A 17,543-nucleotide genomic window follows, 5' to 3' on the forward strand; every position below is an offset into this window, starting at 1 on the left:
CATCCCCCTTTTCTTTCTCTGCTCACCGTTTGGCTCATGATAATAACACACTACCTCCAGTGAGGCATTTTCCCCTCACTACCTGTGCTTGCGAATTTCACTTTTTATTCTTGATATAATCTTTAAGTCCCAGCATGGTCCTGCTGCGGACAGAGGAGGAGGTGACTTCAGCAGAAGCCAAGAGGGCACGCCCATTGGGAGGGAATGTGAGAAAATCAGAGGGGCAGCCAGGCACTCTGATTGCATCTTGCAAAGGTTTGGAGCACCGCAACATATTTCTAGGGAGGTTCATTTGGCAGAGTATGGATATCAAGTCTTTAGATGGATTTTTTTCATCTTTAAACAAGATAGTTTGGTGCATATATTATGAGCCTAGAATTCCATGCAAAGCTGCCTCTCTTTAGATCTTCTGTCTAAAGTGTCTTGATTGTTTGCCTTTACCCTATCTATCTAAACGGTGTTCCAAAGATAAAATTAAAACAATTATGCAGCAGCAGAATGGGGTACCTGATGGGTGACAGGTGTGCAGTCAGTTATAGGCACATTTACTGTCACAAGTAATCTATGAGAACATCTGGGACACAATCAATCTCCTTTTGCAAGTGAGGAACTAGGGATCTAGGGCCAAATTTCACTTTTTTCTTTCTTTGAGAAACGAGTATGCAGTTTGCATGTAAGTCTTCATAAAGAAAAGTGAACATACAAAAATCTCAGATTGCAGAGACAATGTGTGATGGTCATTTGTATTAGATGGCTTTATGAAAAGGGGGGGCTCACTCATAATCCCTCCCCTACCTATCAGCCCCTTTAAAGCACACACTTGACTTACCCGTTTTGCAAAGCAAGGCACTTCACTAATTCTACTCATCCCCCAACACCACCCTTTCCCCCCCAAATAATGCAATGGTGGCCCAGTGTTAATCTCTCTGTAAAACTTTACAGAGTAAGTTTTATCAGTTTTCTGTTACACAGAAATCAACTAAAACACATCCAGAACAACAGTGTTTTTCCCTCTGTGAAATCTCTAGACCCAAACCAACAAACAGATCCCTTCTCTGACCTCCTTTCCTACAAGCTTCCCCTCCCCCAAACCTGCCACCACCAGATTCCTCTTCCCACAGCTGGGCTGACGCAGACTCTGAAGAGCACCTGCCATCCCAGCTCCCTCTTCTCATTCCAGTTTCTATCAGTCAAAATGCCAGTGAAAATGCCAGAAGCCAGTACTTGTTTGGTTTATGTCCTTTTTTAAAACTTTTTTTCAAGCATAAATAACGTTTCCTTCGATATAAATATACAGCTCTATGAAAACAAAGAAAAAAGGCACAATAATCTTAGTCACTGTCCAGCAGGAACATGTTTCATTGTTTACAGAGTCACAGATCAGATTCTCCATAAAAATATATTATTCTAGCCTACTTCTAGGACACCTTCAAACAGAGTAAAACTCCTTGTTCTTCAAACAAACCCTTTCAGAGATTATTTAAATACGCCACTGATTTTGGATACTTTGTACCCAGATATCAAGGCTATTGAAGTGAGCTGAAATTCCACATCAAAAATATAATTGTTGATATACAAACATTACATAAATTACTAGATTGTGAAAAATACATCAGATTTTCTCTGTAAGTTTCCAGCAAATAAAACAAAAAAGCAACCTCAAGGGCGTCTCTCCCGATTCAAGGGTGAAATGCACAATGTCTGAGGTACACCCACCCCTCACCACAGCACACACTACTACGCCGGGAGCGGTGCCTGCATGTCACTTGGCGCTAGCAGACCGCAGAGTTCCCAGTATTTTGTCCCAGTGTGTGAAGTAAGGGGCGAAGTTGCAGGTAAACTGGGAGTGATGCAGGTCGTGGTGTTCCACGCCCCCATACCACCCGAAAGGTACCAGTTTGTGCGTGGACCAGGGGAAGTCGTAGCCCGAGTGGTCCTCCACCGACAGCCAGATGTTGACCACGTGGAAGGTCAGGACAGTGAGCGGGTGGCACTGGAGCAGCAAGACGTTCATCATGTCAAAGAAACCCAAGGAAAACAGCTCCCCGACGCTCATGTATTGCGTGGCCAGCGCGAACGGGGCCGAGTTCTGGTGGTGCATCTTGTGGAAGGTCCGGTACAGCCAGGGCACCTTGTGGTGCAGCACGTGCCACACGAAGAACTCGGTGTCGAAGAGCAGCAGGCAGAGCACGACGTGGCGGACCAGCTGGAGCAGCTCGGGGGCTTCGGGGGGCAGGAGGGCGGGGCTGGCCGCCCAGTGCAGCAGTGTCATGGGGAACACGAACACCACGTGCTGGTAGAGCGTCTGCCCCAGACAGGGCAGCTGCTGCCAAGCCGACGGCGAGAAGTCCGGGTGGATCTTGTAGCGCCGTAGCGCGGGCACCCAGGGGCACAGGACGTCCAGCACCACGAAGGGCAGGCAGAAGCCCACGTAGGTGGTGATGGAGAAGAAGACGGGGAAGAAGGGCGACTGTATGAGGGCCTCCCAGGTCCTGAGGCGGTCCCAGAGGGGCTGCAAGAACAGCTGGCCGGAGCTGCAGAGGACGTGGAGCTCGGAGCCGTTGCGGCTGCTCATGATGAGGTGGTGTCTGGCTGCGGCTGCCGCTCGGGTCCTACCGACTTTTCTTAGGGCTTTCGGCCCCGCCCCGAGTGATGTCAGCCGCCGTTTTTCTCCCCTTCCCGGCTTCGGGGAGCTTGCATAATTAAATAATCCAACAGAGTTGCGCTTAGTTGCTATAAATACTCATCTACAGCTGCATTTAATCGGCATTCATGTATGCAGTTACGCAACGGCACGCAGTACTTTCTATGCATGCAAGATTACGTTCTGATTTTCTAATTGACGTACAATTTACACACGATACCATGCACAGATCTTCAGTGTAGAGTTTCTACGAGTTCTGACAACTCAATTCATGGATCATCACCATTCCCAAACAAGATGAAGAATATTTCCATCATCACCGGAAAGAGCTCCTTTGCAACCAGTGCAGAATTACTTGTGTTTTTTCATGCATACGTAAAATTGCGTCTATGTGTTTTAATAAAGATACAAGTGTAACTGCATTAAAAAACTTTTAAAAGCCACGTACCTTTCGTATTTCGGATCTTTTCTTTCTGCTCTCGCCGTATTGATCTAACCAGCAGTGATCAGCAAACTACCCTTTTGCAGTTAACCGCGGGTCTTGAGCGGCGCGCGGCGGCGAGCAGCGCAGGAAATCAGATTGGCGGGACGGGAACCTCCTCCAGTTTCAGTGTCTCCGGTGAGGAGCTATGCCCGCCAGCTCGCGGACTGCTCCAGATCCCACCTCACGCAGACTCCCCCGGAGAAGCCCCCAAACCTGGCGGGCGGGTCGTCCCTTCGCGGCGCGCCGGGGTCGCCCAGACCAGCGACGGGAACCTGGAGGCACGGAGGGATGAGAGGGGACCGCGACTGTTATCCTTCACTTTACAAAAAAAAAAGAAAAAAATAAGTCAAGGGCTGGATTTAACATCCAGAGCCTGCCCAGATCTGGCTAAAAGCCGCTGCATCTCAGTTTGGGGTGGAAGCAGTGAAATCAGTAAACCACCCACTTTGAGAATCAAGGGAATATTTTTGCATTCTGGAAGCCTCAGGGGAGGCTGTTAATTGAACAGATGATGTCACGCCCTCCCTACCTTTCCCTTGCTGGCTTCGCGAAGCCAACTTGCCCCACGTCCTTGACGCCTATTTCCCCAAACCATCCCAGGCTCAGAGAGCCCACCGGCGAGGCCACGCTCACCTCTGCGTTTCTCCACCATCAGCTGGAGTCGACTGGCCTGGACTGAGCCTGAGGAATTCGGTACTAAGAGAGCTGTGCTGGGTCGGGGCGGGGGCAGGGGGTGACCCCAGAACTTGCATGAAAAGCAACCTCCGCGTTTGACCCCGGGAGCCAGACACAAGGGGCGCCTAGAGGATAGAAGTTTGGGACGGAAACTTCGAAGCCAGGGATCGCTCCTAACCCTAGCTTTGCCTCTTCTTGCCTCACAATGAGGATGGGGCCAGAGCCTCTCTCCATGAAGCTTTGCGTATTCTTATCACCCCTTCCTTTCCAAAGGGAAATAACAATAGTAGCCACCGCATGAGGCTACTGCAAGCATTAAATGAGAAAACAATAACAATAATGTTAAAGTTACTATGTAACGTCTGCCAGGCATTAACTAAGTGTTTTACTTGAAGTGATTTCATCCAGTCCTTAAAAGAGCAGGGTTTGCCACACGGCCAAGATTATTATTGCCATGGTCTTACAGAAGGAAAAGTATAGTGCCTGGAACAGAGTTACAGAATGAGACATATTATTTTAAATGTGTACTCCACATTTTACCTAAAGAATAACTGAGGAAGTTTTCATTTAACATCAAATAAAGTTATGTAAAGAGAAATAAAAGATAAAAAGCCATATACTATGAGGAAATAAGTACAACAAAAATATAGACCAATATATGGGCCCAAAATAGATGATATGTAATAGTCCAATTCATAACATATATATTAATATATAAGATATATATGGGATGTTTTATGTGTATGTATACACACACACACCCCTATAACAGGTCAATTCATAATTCAGAACCTCCTTGAACTGCCACTAATGGAATATGGATATTCCTTAGATGCCCATTCTCTGGAACCCCCAGCATCTGGCCCTACTGCAGCCTTTTTTATTTTTTTTAAACTCAGTTGGCCATAAGAATATTACGATATTCTGCTTGTGTCTTGATCAGATAAATGTTCAGAAGCAGCTTTGAGCTTCTTGACAGCCAATGCGAAAAAGGAAAGGGGGTGAATTTTCTAATGTTGCTTGGATATCTGGATGGTAGCAGAGACAGGTACCATGCAGGCCCTTGGCTTCCCTGCTGGGGGGGTTTCTCCCAGTTAGACAGCCTGTCCTTTCTAGGCTCCTCTTCAATCTTCCCCCTCCTCCACTGCTCTTTGCAGTTCACCTTTAGGACAACCCAGGCACCACTTCTTTCCCATTCCTGGCAGACATCACCCTACCTTTGAATTTTGTATAACTCATGCAGCAACTCAGAGAGAAGAGGAGGGCTTTCTCTCCTTTACTTTTTTGGGGGTGTGTGTGGGGGGGTGATTTTTAAGAAGTAGTTTGAGAATTACACCACACTATTGAATGTCTCTTATGCCATTTACTAAGCCTTCACTCTTGGGCTCCTCAGTGCTCCAGAGGGACCATCAAAGCTCACTTTCTCACACTTCCAAATGAATTCTGCTCAGAAGTACGATGTCACTCAGATTTGCCCTCCACAGACATTAAGTCAACCTTCAAATTTCCGTTCAGCACATGCTGTTCTTTTCTTTGGCTTCAGCTTTCATGCTTGAATGCTTTGGAATCTCTCAGATTTAAGTAGGTGGCTTCATTTGCTTAATTTGGATTTAGCTAATAGATTGCTATCAGGACTGCCTCCTCTGAGACCCCAGCCTCAACCATCACGTTCTTTTCCTTACTTGGTTCTTCCATCCTCTATCCCTAAGCCTGTTAGAATATGCTCCATAAAACCCTGAGCAGCAAGACCTGAAGCCACAGCTTCTGCCTGCTTGGCCCAGGCTCTCCCCTCTTACTCGCAGCAGCACTTTGAAGAATAGCCACCAGCTTCTCTGCCTTTCCAGCCCATGAAGCACCCCCCGCCCCAGGACAGAAGTCTGTGTCCTCCTATCTACAAATGCAATTGTCTCGGGGAAAGTGGTCAGTTAAAATCTCATCAGTTGTCCACTCTCTCTCACAGAGGATGCTGAAATAGTAGGCACAACATTTTGACCAATCAAAACCAGCACCCCACTTAATGGACCCAAATAAAATTGAGCCCTATTTAGCCTTAAGTAATGCCACTTCCTGCACTGGCAAACATGCACCTTTAAACACTTTAAACTTACACAAAATTTAGTTAATGGCTTGCTAGATGAATAGGTCTTTTTAGGGCACAGAGTCTATCGTCTAGGATTTTTTTCCCACAGTGTCAAGCATCATATGAGGTTCAAAAGATATCTGTGAACTCAATGCTCATTTTAGAAGATATTGGCTTTAAATAGAGGCTTAAAAAGGAATTTTTTCTGGGGCACTGGTTGATATCATTTAAGTCTATTTACTTACTGGGATTACTGGGATGGTTTTCCATAGAAGGGGGTGTTTACTGACTTGTGATGGTATTAGGATTTTGGCCACACTATTTCTTGTGCTTCTCCAGTTGGTTTCGACTTCTGTGTATTTTTATCTTGGCGTGGTCTTTCTGACAGAGATCCAATCACTCTTCTGAGAGTACACCAATCGGGTCTGTGCCTGTTTAACACAATCTCAAAGCTCTTTGGTACCAACTCACCAAAAGACAACGTGTAATGCCCCCACCTCCCCACAAGAAAAAAATAGAAGATGTAGCTGGAAAAACCCTTTACCAATGACACAATTTCTTTTTTTTGCATGGCCTTTACGATTATTTTTTCTTTCCATAATTAGGTGAGACTGTGTTGGCATCTGTCTAGCCGAAACGATTATTCCTGGGTATCAGAGATGAGAAGTGTTTTAACGTTTTACAGCTGTAACACGTAAAACTCATAGAGGCTGGAGCAAACTCAAAGATCAAAATCTAATCCCTCCTTGTAAACATGAAGACTCAGTCTCAGAAAAGTCAAGACTAGCTAGGGTTCAATAGGAAGTAAGAGCCAAACTGAGAGCAGAACTTGGTCAGTGTCAATTTCAAGGTAGGTACCTCTACAGGAGGAGTTTGGTGTTGGAGTGCGGCATCGAAGTTCCACTTATAGGGCAGTTTACAAGAGACTCAGAAAACAATAATTATCAACACCAAAACAGTAGGGGATGCTGATGAAGAACTTGGTGGGGGGAGGGTATAAGCTCCCCCAAGAGAGTCCTTGATGGCCTTATTTGACACAGATGCTGAGACATACTTGGTTTTAAAAGTGTTCTCTTTATATTTTGATCCATCTGTGTCACATGTAAGTGGGTGCTTCTACTAACATTGTTGGAACTCTCAAAAACCTGCTTAAAATATTTAAAGCATATAAAATCATCCCCATTAAAAGGCATACCGTTGCCTGTAAAGCAGAGAAAATACTCACCTTACCCGTCAAAGGGGTGCTGTAAAGATCAAAGCCTTATGAGAAGGCTTCAAAACCCCGGAAGGCACAGTGTAAAAATGCAAAGTATTTGTTTTAGTACTACTAAACCAAGTTGGTAGAGAAGGTTTTACTTGTTTAGTTTGGAATTGATCTTGAAATCTGTACCTTGCACAGTACAATAAATACTCAATAAATACTCTTGAATGAATCACTGACAAACTTTTTAAAATCAGAGTTATGATAACTTGATGTTGTCTTTCAGGGGTCACATTTTGAAAATCTCTCCATATATCAAAAAAAAATGACGAGTTAAAATTACAGGATACTTTAAAGGCATACATTTAACAAATTAACACATTTCATACCCACAAACACAAAATAATCATTGTTTGGAGATAATATCAACAGTCTTAATAAGTGTGAAGCCTTGGTTAAAGCATTCCCCACTTCCTCCTCATGTCTGAGGTTCTGACCACTCTTAGCTATTAGGCAAGTTTTTATTTTCATGTCCCATTTGGGGCACAGTTATTCTTTGAGAACATTTTTCAGATATTACGAATTAGGCAAGAATTAGTTATAATCCTGGACAGAAATGACCACAGACATGGTTGGTCTTATCAGTCCTCAAATTACCAGTTGCCTCCTAAATCAGCAAAGTTCTCTGCCTAGCCCAGAAAAGGTTAAGAAGCAGAGCCAAGAGCGCCCCCTTATGGCGAATGAAAAAAATGACTTCATTCTCAATTGTGACTTCATGCAGTGGCTTTACCCAAGTAAACACAAGATCTTGGAGTTCCAAGTTGACGGAATATTAACTAGTCTTCTCCTTGCCCTAGAGGTCTGTGGAGATCTCTGTGCTCTGCTCAAAAGAATATATAGCAAACCCAGTGGAAAAGAAGAGAGTCAGAACTCCTCCCAACCTGTTACAGGACTTCTCAAGGTACAAGGTCCAATCTTGTTCTGTACTGTCAGCCAACGGTAAAATAAAGCTACATGAATGCAGCTAGGGTTGTAAGGATATAAGAGCCTACACAGCTGCATCAGGAGCAAGAGGCCAGCAACAAAGGCAAATGCACCGTGTAGCCCAACTGTAGTAAAAACCACCATGCAACATCTCCACCTCTGGACTGGCCCACATACTGAAGAAAAATCCCCAAAGAACAGTTTGGGAAGGAGGTGAAGAGAAAAACACTCCAACAGGTGGACTCTATAGAATGTAGCCCCTGCTCATTCATTCCCGTGGTCTGAGTGGCAGATTGACTGACCACAAGTTCTCAAGGGCATCTGAAGGAGACTCCACGGCAGCAACCAAAGAAGGGAAACCAAGTCACCCAGGACACAGAAGCCATTCTCTGATGAGCTCTCTCCCACTGCTGCTGGAAAACAACAAACAAAAACAGCCACTCACTGTCCTGTTCTTTCTGGCCCTGACCCAAGAATCTTGTACCTGGTTGGCCAAACCAGTTTGCCTTCGTCAAAGGAGAAAGCATTGTTCTTTCTTGAGGGGGACATAAGGCCAGTGGGGAGAGTGGCATCCTCCTGGGGACGTAGATCCTTCGCATCTAGTACAGTTTTACTCTTTTCTTTATGATTTCACTTTAGTTGCCATGAAAAATCAGATTCCACTTCAGACCCGCCCAGATGTTACTTGTGCATCTAATTTCATATAGCTAAATGACAAAGTCCATCGCTTGTCACACATTCTGTCAGTCCGCATATATTTATTAACTCACTAATATTCCAGGTTATTGTGTTAGATTCTGGGCATACAGAGATAAGTAAGATATATCTTCAAGCTTACAGAGTAGTGGGAGAGATCACATTAGACTCCTAAATCTATGTTTTGGGAGCCCTATGGCATTGTCTCTGCCAGCTTTGGTTGCTTCATTTGTCCAAGGAGAGCATTGGATGGACAGTCCTTGAATCCAGGGTCGCACCTGCAGCCACTACCTGCAAATGGGGTTAATCAGGGCTCAGACACCACTCACAGCCTCGCTCAGTGGAAACTGCGGATTTCCAAACCACCACCCACCCCTCCTTAGGTTTAAGACCACTCTCCTCCCCATGGGAGAGGATCAAAGGTGGGCGGGCAGTTTGTTTGATTAAACAAAAAAAGCAAAAGCGTTTCTTATCCTAACTGGAGAGAACTGGGCATCTTCAACGGCATCATTTTCTTGAATATAAAAATACGAAACACCTGGGAAAGGAAAACAAGTATATTTAGAGAAATTAAGCAAACAGATTTAACATGACTTGACAGTAAATGTCTCCAGCCTGGCGTTCACTGATACTTCCTCATTAGACTTATTATTTCATTATAGAGCCGCCACGGGGCATCCAAGCCCCAGATGAAGTCGAGATGCTCCCACTCAGGAATGTGCTTGTGGTACACCAAGTTGGAGATCTGGGTCAGTAAGACACTGACGTCGCTGACGTCTGCGAGCCAGTCCTGCCCCCCACTCCAGACAGCGGTCCGCACCGGCATGTCTCTCACATTGTAAGAGGGAGGGTAACTCTGTAATGAAAACCCATAGAAAGCTTTGTCTTTGTTGTTTTAATTGACAAAAATACAATCCCCAGTAAACACTGATTAGTCAATCTGATCTGAGAATCAAAGACTAAAGTTTGAAAATCACTCTAGTTACTTTTCAGGTTGCTATTACCAGAACAAAAAGAAGCCTAACCCACAAGAAAAGAATGCTAGCCGTTACCACTGCTAGCTATCGAGTTGTCACCCTGTGTTGGGCAAGGTAACGAGTTTCATCCCCTGGGAGGAAGGCGTCATTCTCCCAGGTAGTTGATGCCAAGCTGTAGAACCAAACCAAGTGGTTGGGAAGGGGCTTTGGAGTCATATCCACACCTCCCTTCCCTCTGGGGTGTGACCCAAGTCATAGAAATTCCCTAAGCCTCTGTTTCTTCCTCTTTAATCATCATCACATCTATGTCACAGGGATATTCTGAGAATTAAATAAGAAAAACATGAGCAGAGTGCCTCCCATTTTAGAGCCCTTAGCACCCAAAAAGTGGTCAATTCATGTGTATATGGAAGAAAAGGTTTAGGCAACGTAATTTGGCCAAGGCCCCCCAACCACCAGATAACAGCCCTATAGGCTTGTCTGACTCTTAAGGTCTGTGTGCCTGCCTGATCACTATCCATGACCGATGACAGAGATGACTATACAGAGCCAGGGAAAGGACAAGGTCCAAAGCACGAACCAGGATGCTTAGGTTGTTCTAGAACTGACTGGGGGGAAACAAAGGCTACCTAGTCAACCCTCCCGACCATTTCCCCTGGCACCTGAACCCAGCCAGAATCCTCATAACTCAGGCTGGCTTCCTTGATGAGTTTTCAGGGCCCATTTTAATTCTAAAGACTCTGAAGACTTTACCTGGTTGTAATGAAAATAATTCTTGGCACTACTTCCCCAGTCGAAGGCTTGAAACTTCTGCAATTTAACAAGCTAGACAGAAGATAATTGGGGGAGAAATAAAGTTATCTAACACAGAAATCTGATATAGCATCACAGGTTGCAAGAGTTAAGCCACCCCCTCAGATACCAAGTTTCCACCGATACCCAGATTCACTCTTAATTTCCAAACTGCAATTTAAAATAAAACGGCATAATTTTGCTCTCCTTTCCTAAATGACTCAATTTCTCACTGTATGATTGGAAAGTAGCTATTACATGACACAATAAAGCAGCTACACATATGTGCTGTAAATGATCCTGGATCAGCATTGCACCCGTTGGATAAACTTTACGCTGATGTTTTTTTATTGGAATTTGAATCTTAAACTTTTCCAAAGAGTTCACTATCTCACTTGGGAAAGAAATACATATTACATATAACAATGGATTAATATATTAATGTGTATTTATATTAGTATGTAAATACATTAATTGTATATGTAATTATATTACATATAATCTCCATCATATTTCCTATATATCCATCCAATTTGACTAGTTATATTATTTAATATTTTACGAATTTAATTCATTTAACACTTTTTATTGAGTACCAGTACCAGTAAAATCACCAAATTGTACTGTACACTGAACAATTCTAATCAGTTGAGGATACTAGAGCCATGAAATGATATTGTATATGAAATTTAAATGTATGCTTATTTAGGATAGCATGATAGAAAAATATGAACAAAAAGTCACTTATTCATAAATTTTTAAATAATGCAAATCCATACCTCCTCTATATCCCCCAATTAAAAATATGTCAAGAATTAAATCCAAAATTGGCGAACCAAATGAATTGGAAACTGTTTAATAAGCTTTGGCCAGAGGGTGGCGTCTGGTAAACAGGAAAAACCTAGGCATTCTTTGTCACAACTGCCTTTGGCTTCAGTTCTTATCAATTGCATAAAAGTCTACTGGTTTATACAATAAACAACAGTGTGAGATGAGGTACTACAGGGGGAATGTTTAGCATCTGCATTTGCCATTGCAAATGACAGATATTAATACCTGCAGCACATTTAACAAGCACAATAAGATATGAATTTACAGCACCTGTTAGTGCATCTCTTCCCTAGCTCTAAATGCCAGTGAAAATATATCAATGCAAGTTGTTCTGCCCCCATAGACAGACACCAGCTTGTCACTTTCTCACATATGTCTTTGGCTTTTATATAAAGCACCCAGAGTGAGTGTAAAAACAAAGGAAAGACGTGCCGAGAGTTCAGGCTAAACTTCAGATTTGACTTTTGTGCTCAGCGTCATAGGACTTCAAACTACGCCCTTGAAAGGGCATCTCAGAAGGAGGGAAATGTGAAGAAGACTATTCATAGTAACAAAAACCTGCGAATAAGCTAACATCCAATGACAGATACTTGGTTAAATACATTATATTACATCAATATACACATGGTATGCCGCTGTCGTAAATACAAATATAATACAATAGAAAGAAAAACTGTTTATAAATAATACTAAGTGGAGAAAAGTCAGAAAGTAAAATTGAACATGCACTATGGCTATACTTAAGTGGTAATCTTATGTGGATAAAGGTCAGGTGAAAATGCTTATAATACTAGGAGAGACAGTTTTTAAAGTCTCTCCTAATATTATAAGCATTTCCACCTGACCTTTATCCACATATGAATATTTTAAGTTTAAGTTAATTTTAAACTATTTAAAAAATTATTTTAACATCTTGTTGGTAATGAAAATGTAAATAGGTTCAACCTTTCTAAAGTACCATACATATTTGGAAGTCTTAAAGAGATGCCTACCCTCTGATCACTAAGTCTACTAAGACTGTATCCTAAGGAAGTCATCTGCCTAATGTATAAGGACAGATCTCTAATTCAAGAATACTTATCCCAGAATGTTTTATTGCCAATAAAACTATCATAGTAATAATAATAATAATAAATTCGAACAATAAAAAGTTGTCCTCAGTTACAAATATTTTTAAGTGTAGTTACTGACCTGGAAAAGCATTTCTGATCATGGCAGAGGCTGCTATCTGCCCCCCAGTACCCATTCCTGCCTTCTTCCTTTCAGTAATAAAATTTCTAAAGTTTTTGCTAAGCACATGGCTGCCAGGGTAGGAACCATATCCCTCATGTGCCTTCTTCCTGGGGGCTGGAACTGCCATGAACGTGACCCAGTTTCAACCAGGCAGAAGAGGCCAGCGCCCCAGAGATGGCCAAGCTATAGTGCAGAGGGGACTGGGTCACTGCATGACTTCCCAAACCGGTCACAACTCCTCCACAACTGTGTGCCACTGATGTCTGGACTGGATTCTGAGGAAGGAAACTATTTATTTAGATGCTGTATTTTAGGGTCTTTGATACAGCAACTTAGCCTGTACCTCAGAAATACAATGCTGTTTGATCAAATAAAAAATAAAATTATTAAAAAGTGCATGTAGCATAATCCTCCTTCTGTAATGGAAACAATTATACCAAAAAAAATTATAAGATTACAGTGTAAGAGTTCAGGACATGCCACCCCAAAATATGCCGCTTTGGCATAATGATTATTTTGAGTTAAAGGAACTTGAAAAACAGAAGATGTGAAGAGGACGCTGACCTTCCTTTTTCTTTCTAAAAGGAGAACACAAAACTCCCATGTGAAAGAAGCCCTCCCTACACCAGGAGGAAGAAGCGTGCTCATCACCAGAGTCTAAAAGAGGAGGCTGACAGAAATCTATACAAAAAGACCTTGTGAAAATAACTCTCATGTCTTGTAAGTCTCCCCATATATTTTAGTTACTTTTCTAAAACTGCTACCCTTTGTTCAACCTAGTATATAAGCACTTAGGCCTAGTTACTTCTTTGGGTCTTCATTTTTGTGAGGGCTCCCATGTACACGTAAATGAAATCCATACGCTTTTCTCCAGTTAATTTGTCCTATGTCAGTCCCAGTCAGAAACCCGAAGAGAGTAAAGGAAAAATTTTACCTCCCCTATAATACGCAAATACTAATCGTAGTTATTATCCCTGGTGGTAGACATACAGGTAATGTATTTTCTTCTTGTACTCACATATTTTTAAAATTTCATAATGAACATATATGTATAACAAAAATTTTACTAAATGTCTCTTAGAGTGTTTTGAAGAGCCTAGCTAATGTATATTTTGCATTTTTTTTTTAAGCAGCAGGTTTCAAACGATAGAGAACATCAGATCTTACAAGGTGCTTATTAAAATGCAGATCCCAGAGCCATACCCTCAGGAATTCTGATTCTCAACAAGTCTTGGGTAGACCCAAGCAACTGTATTTTTTTATAGCACCCTAAGTAATTCTGAACAGCACTGTAAAGATATGTTAGGACCGGCCTTCTTCAAACAGGAGTAAGTAGCTGGGCTCTGGGCATAGCTGGCAAAGGGGCTAGAGATTCCGGAGGGTCTCTGAAACGTGTGAGGCTTATAAGAGAAGAAGAAGATTTCTAAGCTAAATTAAAACAAACCAGTGAAGAACTAAGTTTTCGAACTTCGAGAACTGAATGCTAATTACTTATACAAAAGATCCATTTCAAAATTTACTATGAATAGAACGGCCTTTAAGGGCACCCCCAAATTCCTGCCATGGAAACCTCCCAACTTCACATCTGAATTGTAGCCCTCAAGCCTGCCAGGATCCAGGCCCCGCACACCCTCAGTGGAAGCCTCTCCCAGCAGGGACCAGGGCTGCTGCCCCAGCACGTCCTGGGTAGGCAGAGAGTGGCAGTCCCTGGCCGGCAGCCCTTGGCCAACAGCCCAGAGGAGGGAGAGTCAAGAAGATCCTATGAAACAGCTGCACAAAGCAACCATTTTCTTAACAAAGGGATGACACAGGGAGCAGAAGAACAAAGGGCAGGGCTGACTGCTGCAGGGAATCTGGCCTTCAGAAACGTTGGTGGTGCACATTGCAATGCAGTGAGGACCTAAAACCACGTGGTCACCACTGGGCCTGAGAGCAGTGCTCTGATCCACAGCCAGCAGCCCCTGACCCCAGTCAGCTGCTTGACAAAAGGGCTGGAATGGGCTTCCCTGGTGGCGCAGTGGTTGAGAGTCCGCCTGCCGATGCAGGGGACACGGGTTCGTGTCCCAGTCCGGGAAGATCCCACGTGCCACGGAGCGGCTGGGCCCGTGAGCCGTGGCCGCTGAGCCTGCACGCCCGGAGCCTGTGCTCCGCAACGGGAGAGGCCACAGCAGTGAGAGGCCTGCGTACCACAAAGAAAAAGGGCTGGAACAAGAGCAGGAGCCTGGATTGCAGGCAATCCAAGAGCTCTAGGCAAACCCAGCGCCAGTGGGGGCCTGCAGCACAGAAGGCTGGAGGACTACCGTGCTGTGACATGCACCACATTCCCAAGGGTACCTGAAAGGCTAGGGCTGGCGGTCCCCTGTGCTCTGCTGAGGCATGGGGCTGCCAGCGTGGGCCGCTCAGCATCAGCCTGCAGCTCGGCTCAGTCGTCCTCCACACAGGGGAGCGCTGACTCTTGAGGTGACAGAAACTGGACCTTACTGGAAAATGTCCATTAGGTAAGAGGGTAAAAATGCTCAGAAAGATAAGGCTCTTCTGACGGCAGGGCATACAGAGAGAACAAGCGGCTCTAGATGGAGAAGTGTCTGGGGAGAAAAGTAGGGGACTGAGGGGACGCTTGGGGGTGAACATCTGAGGACTTCTGAAGGTTTCGGGACATCCCTTCAGAAGTAAAGGTGTGCTCCTCAGCATGTCATGAGCTACCTGCCTTCCAGATGCCCCTCTTCTAGGCCAAACTCTGGTACTGAATCCCTGACGCTTAACACTAGGCCTTACAGTCACTACGGGGCTAAAAGCCTCAGGCCGGGTCCTGCCTGGTTCCATAGGGATAAGCCCAAGGAGAGGTAACCGATAGCACTCGCAACTGACAGCGTTCCTGGGACAACTGAGGAAGGATACCAAAGCACCAGTGATGTCCCGGATCAGAGGTTCCCAAATCCAGTTGGGCAGAAGAATCTAATGGGCAGAATTTTTAAAAAAATATAAATTCTCACCACTCAGCACCAGAAAGAAATGAAGTACTGATGCACATGACAACTTGGGTGAATCTCAAAATAATGATGCTGAGAGAAGCCAGACAAAAACAAATATATACTGTATGATTATATTTAGACAAAACTCTGGAAAATTCAAAGTAACCTATAGTGACAGAAAGCAGATGGGTCGCTGCAGATGGGAGAGGGTGGAGGGGGTACTCAAGGGGGCTTCTGGGGGTGACAGATACGTTCACTGGTTTGATTGTGGTGATGGCTTTGCAGGTGTATATCTATGGCAAAACATACTACATTGTACACTTCAAATATTGTATGTCACTTATACCTCGGCAAAGATGTTTAAAAAAAGTAAAGATATACACACTGCATTCTGAATGAATTAGAATCTCTAGGGATGGGACACAGGAGTCTTTGTGTTTAAAAGCCTGGATTGTAGCTAATCCAACAGCTCTACCACAAACCCAATATCCCTTACTGTTTAAAAATAATATTATATTAAAAAGTGTACTTTTAAAGGCAACTCACATGATTCTGATACAGGCAGTGACTGCCAGTTGTTTGAAGATTGCTATCCAAGGCACTCACTGCATCTTGGTCTGATGCTTAAATGGTGAGTTATTTCATATTTAAAAAGAATTTGGGGGGAAAAGTTATACAAAAACATGTCCTGAGGTAGAAAAAGTCCCTGACATATTGTCAGGTGAAAAAAAACAGCTATAAAAGAGTAAGAAGAAAAGTAAACAACCTATTTCTACAATTATGATTTCTATCTATATCTTTAACCACTTCTTTCTGAAATGATACGCAGCAAGAGATATGGAGTAGAATGCAGAGACATTTTATATCCCTGGTACACATTCTCTATCTCTGTGTGGGATTACAGAACAATTTTATTTTTCACCTTATGAGAATTTTTATTATTATACTCGTATGTAATTTATACATTTTCTAGAATGAACATGCATACTTTCGTGATGTGTGATCATACAATCAAAACTCTATTTTAAAATTTAGTGTCTCTTACTTATATCCTTGACTGATTTAGCTCTGTTTCTCCACTGATGTTTCAGGCATACAGTGTTCATAGGTTAATGCTGAAATAGCAGCTTCTATCTCCAAAGCTGCTCTAAAATCTTGCTTTCTGGAGCAACACAGAAATAAAATAAATCTGGAACTCAATGAAAAACTGACAGAGGGGAGGGGGAAGAAAAGAACAAACAAGTCAACCCCAATAGCTGTTTGGTGAACTCATACCGTAGTACAGTCTGCCCCAGGGACGATAACACAAGCGAGATAAACATAGTGACAGGAGCCCAGGACTCAGGAAGGAAAGCAGCTCAGATGTGTAAGCAGACTACCTTTCTATTTGCTTCATGGAATGCACAGAACTTTCTAAGGCCGATGTTCCACAAACCCCCCACTGTACTCCTGGAATGCGTACCTGGCTCCAGTGTAACATATTTTGCACAGAAGTTCCGGCAGGACAGTGTGTGGCATACACAGCCACTCTAGACTGCAAAATAAACACATGGAAATAAAGAATGAAAACAGCCTGAAGGAGGCATTGATAATAAACACAGTTTGCACCTTGAAGCATTAAAAACTACAGAGCCACAATCTCAAATACGTGAGATTAAGAGCAGGAAAAAAAATTCTTTGACTACAAATACGTCCTGTAAAAATATGAATAACCACACATACACACACAGAATACACATGAAGGATATACAGCAACATGGTAACCGTGCGGCTGTATTGGTTGAGATTACTGCTCATTTCTATTTTCTTCTTCATATTTTTCTGAATTTCCAAAATTTTATATAACAATCATACCTTGCTTTTATTCATCAGAAACAAGAAAAATTAACATCCCTTAAAAATTCCCTAGAGCCTTCATTCCAGAATTTTAAGACCTGTTTTCAAAATACAACATGACAAACTACGAATGTATTT

At 43.2% G+C, this 17,543-nt stretch overlaps 2 protein-coding genes across 4 annotated transcripts in view; both read right to left on the reverse strand.

Moving 5' to 3' along the window:
* Positions 1–208: 208 nt before the first annotated feature.
* Positions 209–7,166, reverse strand: CH25H (cholesterol 25-hydroxylase). The gene is made up of 3 exons (XM_033404836.2): positions 6,129–7,166; positions 3,093–4,286; positions 209–2,693 (listed from the first exon to the last, which is right to left on the reverse strand). The coding sequence occupies exon 3, from the start codon at positions 2,573–2,575 to the stop codon at positions 1,763–1,765; it is 813 nt and encodes a 270-aa protein (XP_033260727.1). The 5' UTR covers positions 2,576–2,693; positions 3,093–4,286; positions 6,129–7,166; the 3' UTR covers positions 209–1,762.
* A 2,141-nt stretch (positions 7,167–9,307) lies between these two features.
* The window catches only part of LIPA (lipase A, lysosomal acid type), a 101,903-nt gene continuing 93,667 nt past the window's right edge, over positions 9,308–17,543 (reverse strand). For all 3 annotated transcript variants that reach the window (XM_049696596.1, XM_049696597.1, XM_049696595.1), the window contains exons 8-10: positions 17,032–17,103; positions 10,495–10,566; positions 9,308–9,620 (exon numbers count right to left, since the gene is read on the reverse strand). In XM_049696596.1, coding sequence (XP_049552553.1) covers positions 9,387–9,620; positions 10,495–10,566; positions 17,032–17,103 — 378 coding nt within the window. In that variant the 3' untranslated portion in view covers positions 9,308–9,386. The remainder of the gene's footprint in view (positions 9,621–10,494; positions 10,567–17,031; positions 17,104–17,543) is intronic.

The sequence above is a fragment of the Orcinus orca genome, chromosome 14, assembly GCF_937001465.1.
Source record: "Orcinus orca chromosome 14, mOrcOrc1.1, whole genome shotgun sequence".
NCBI lineage: Eukaryota > Metazoa > Chordata > Mammalia > Artiodactyla > Delphinidae > Orcinus > Orcinus orca.

Bases quoted from the DNA above. Each gene is read 5' to 3' on its own strand.
- CH25H (XM_033404836.2), bottom strand. From the start codon at position 2,575: ATGAGCAGCCGCAACGGCTCCGAGCTCCACGTCCTCTGCAGCTCCGGC.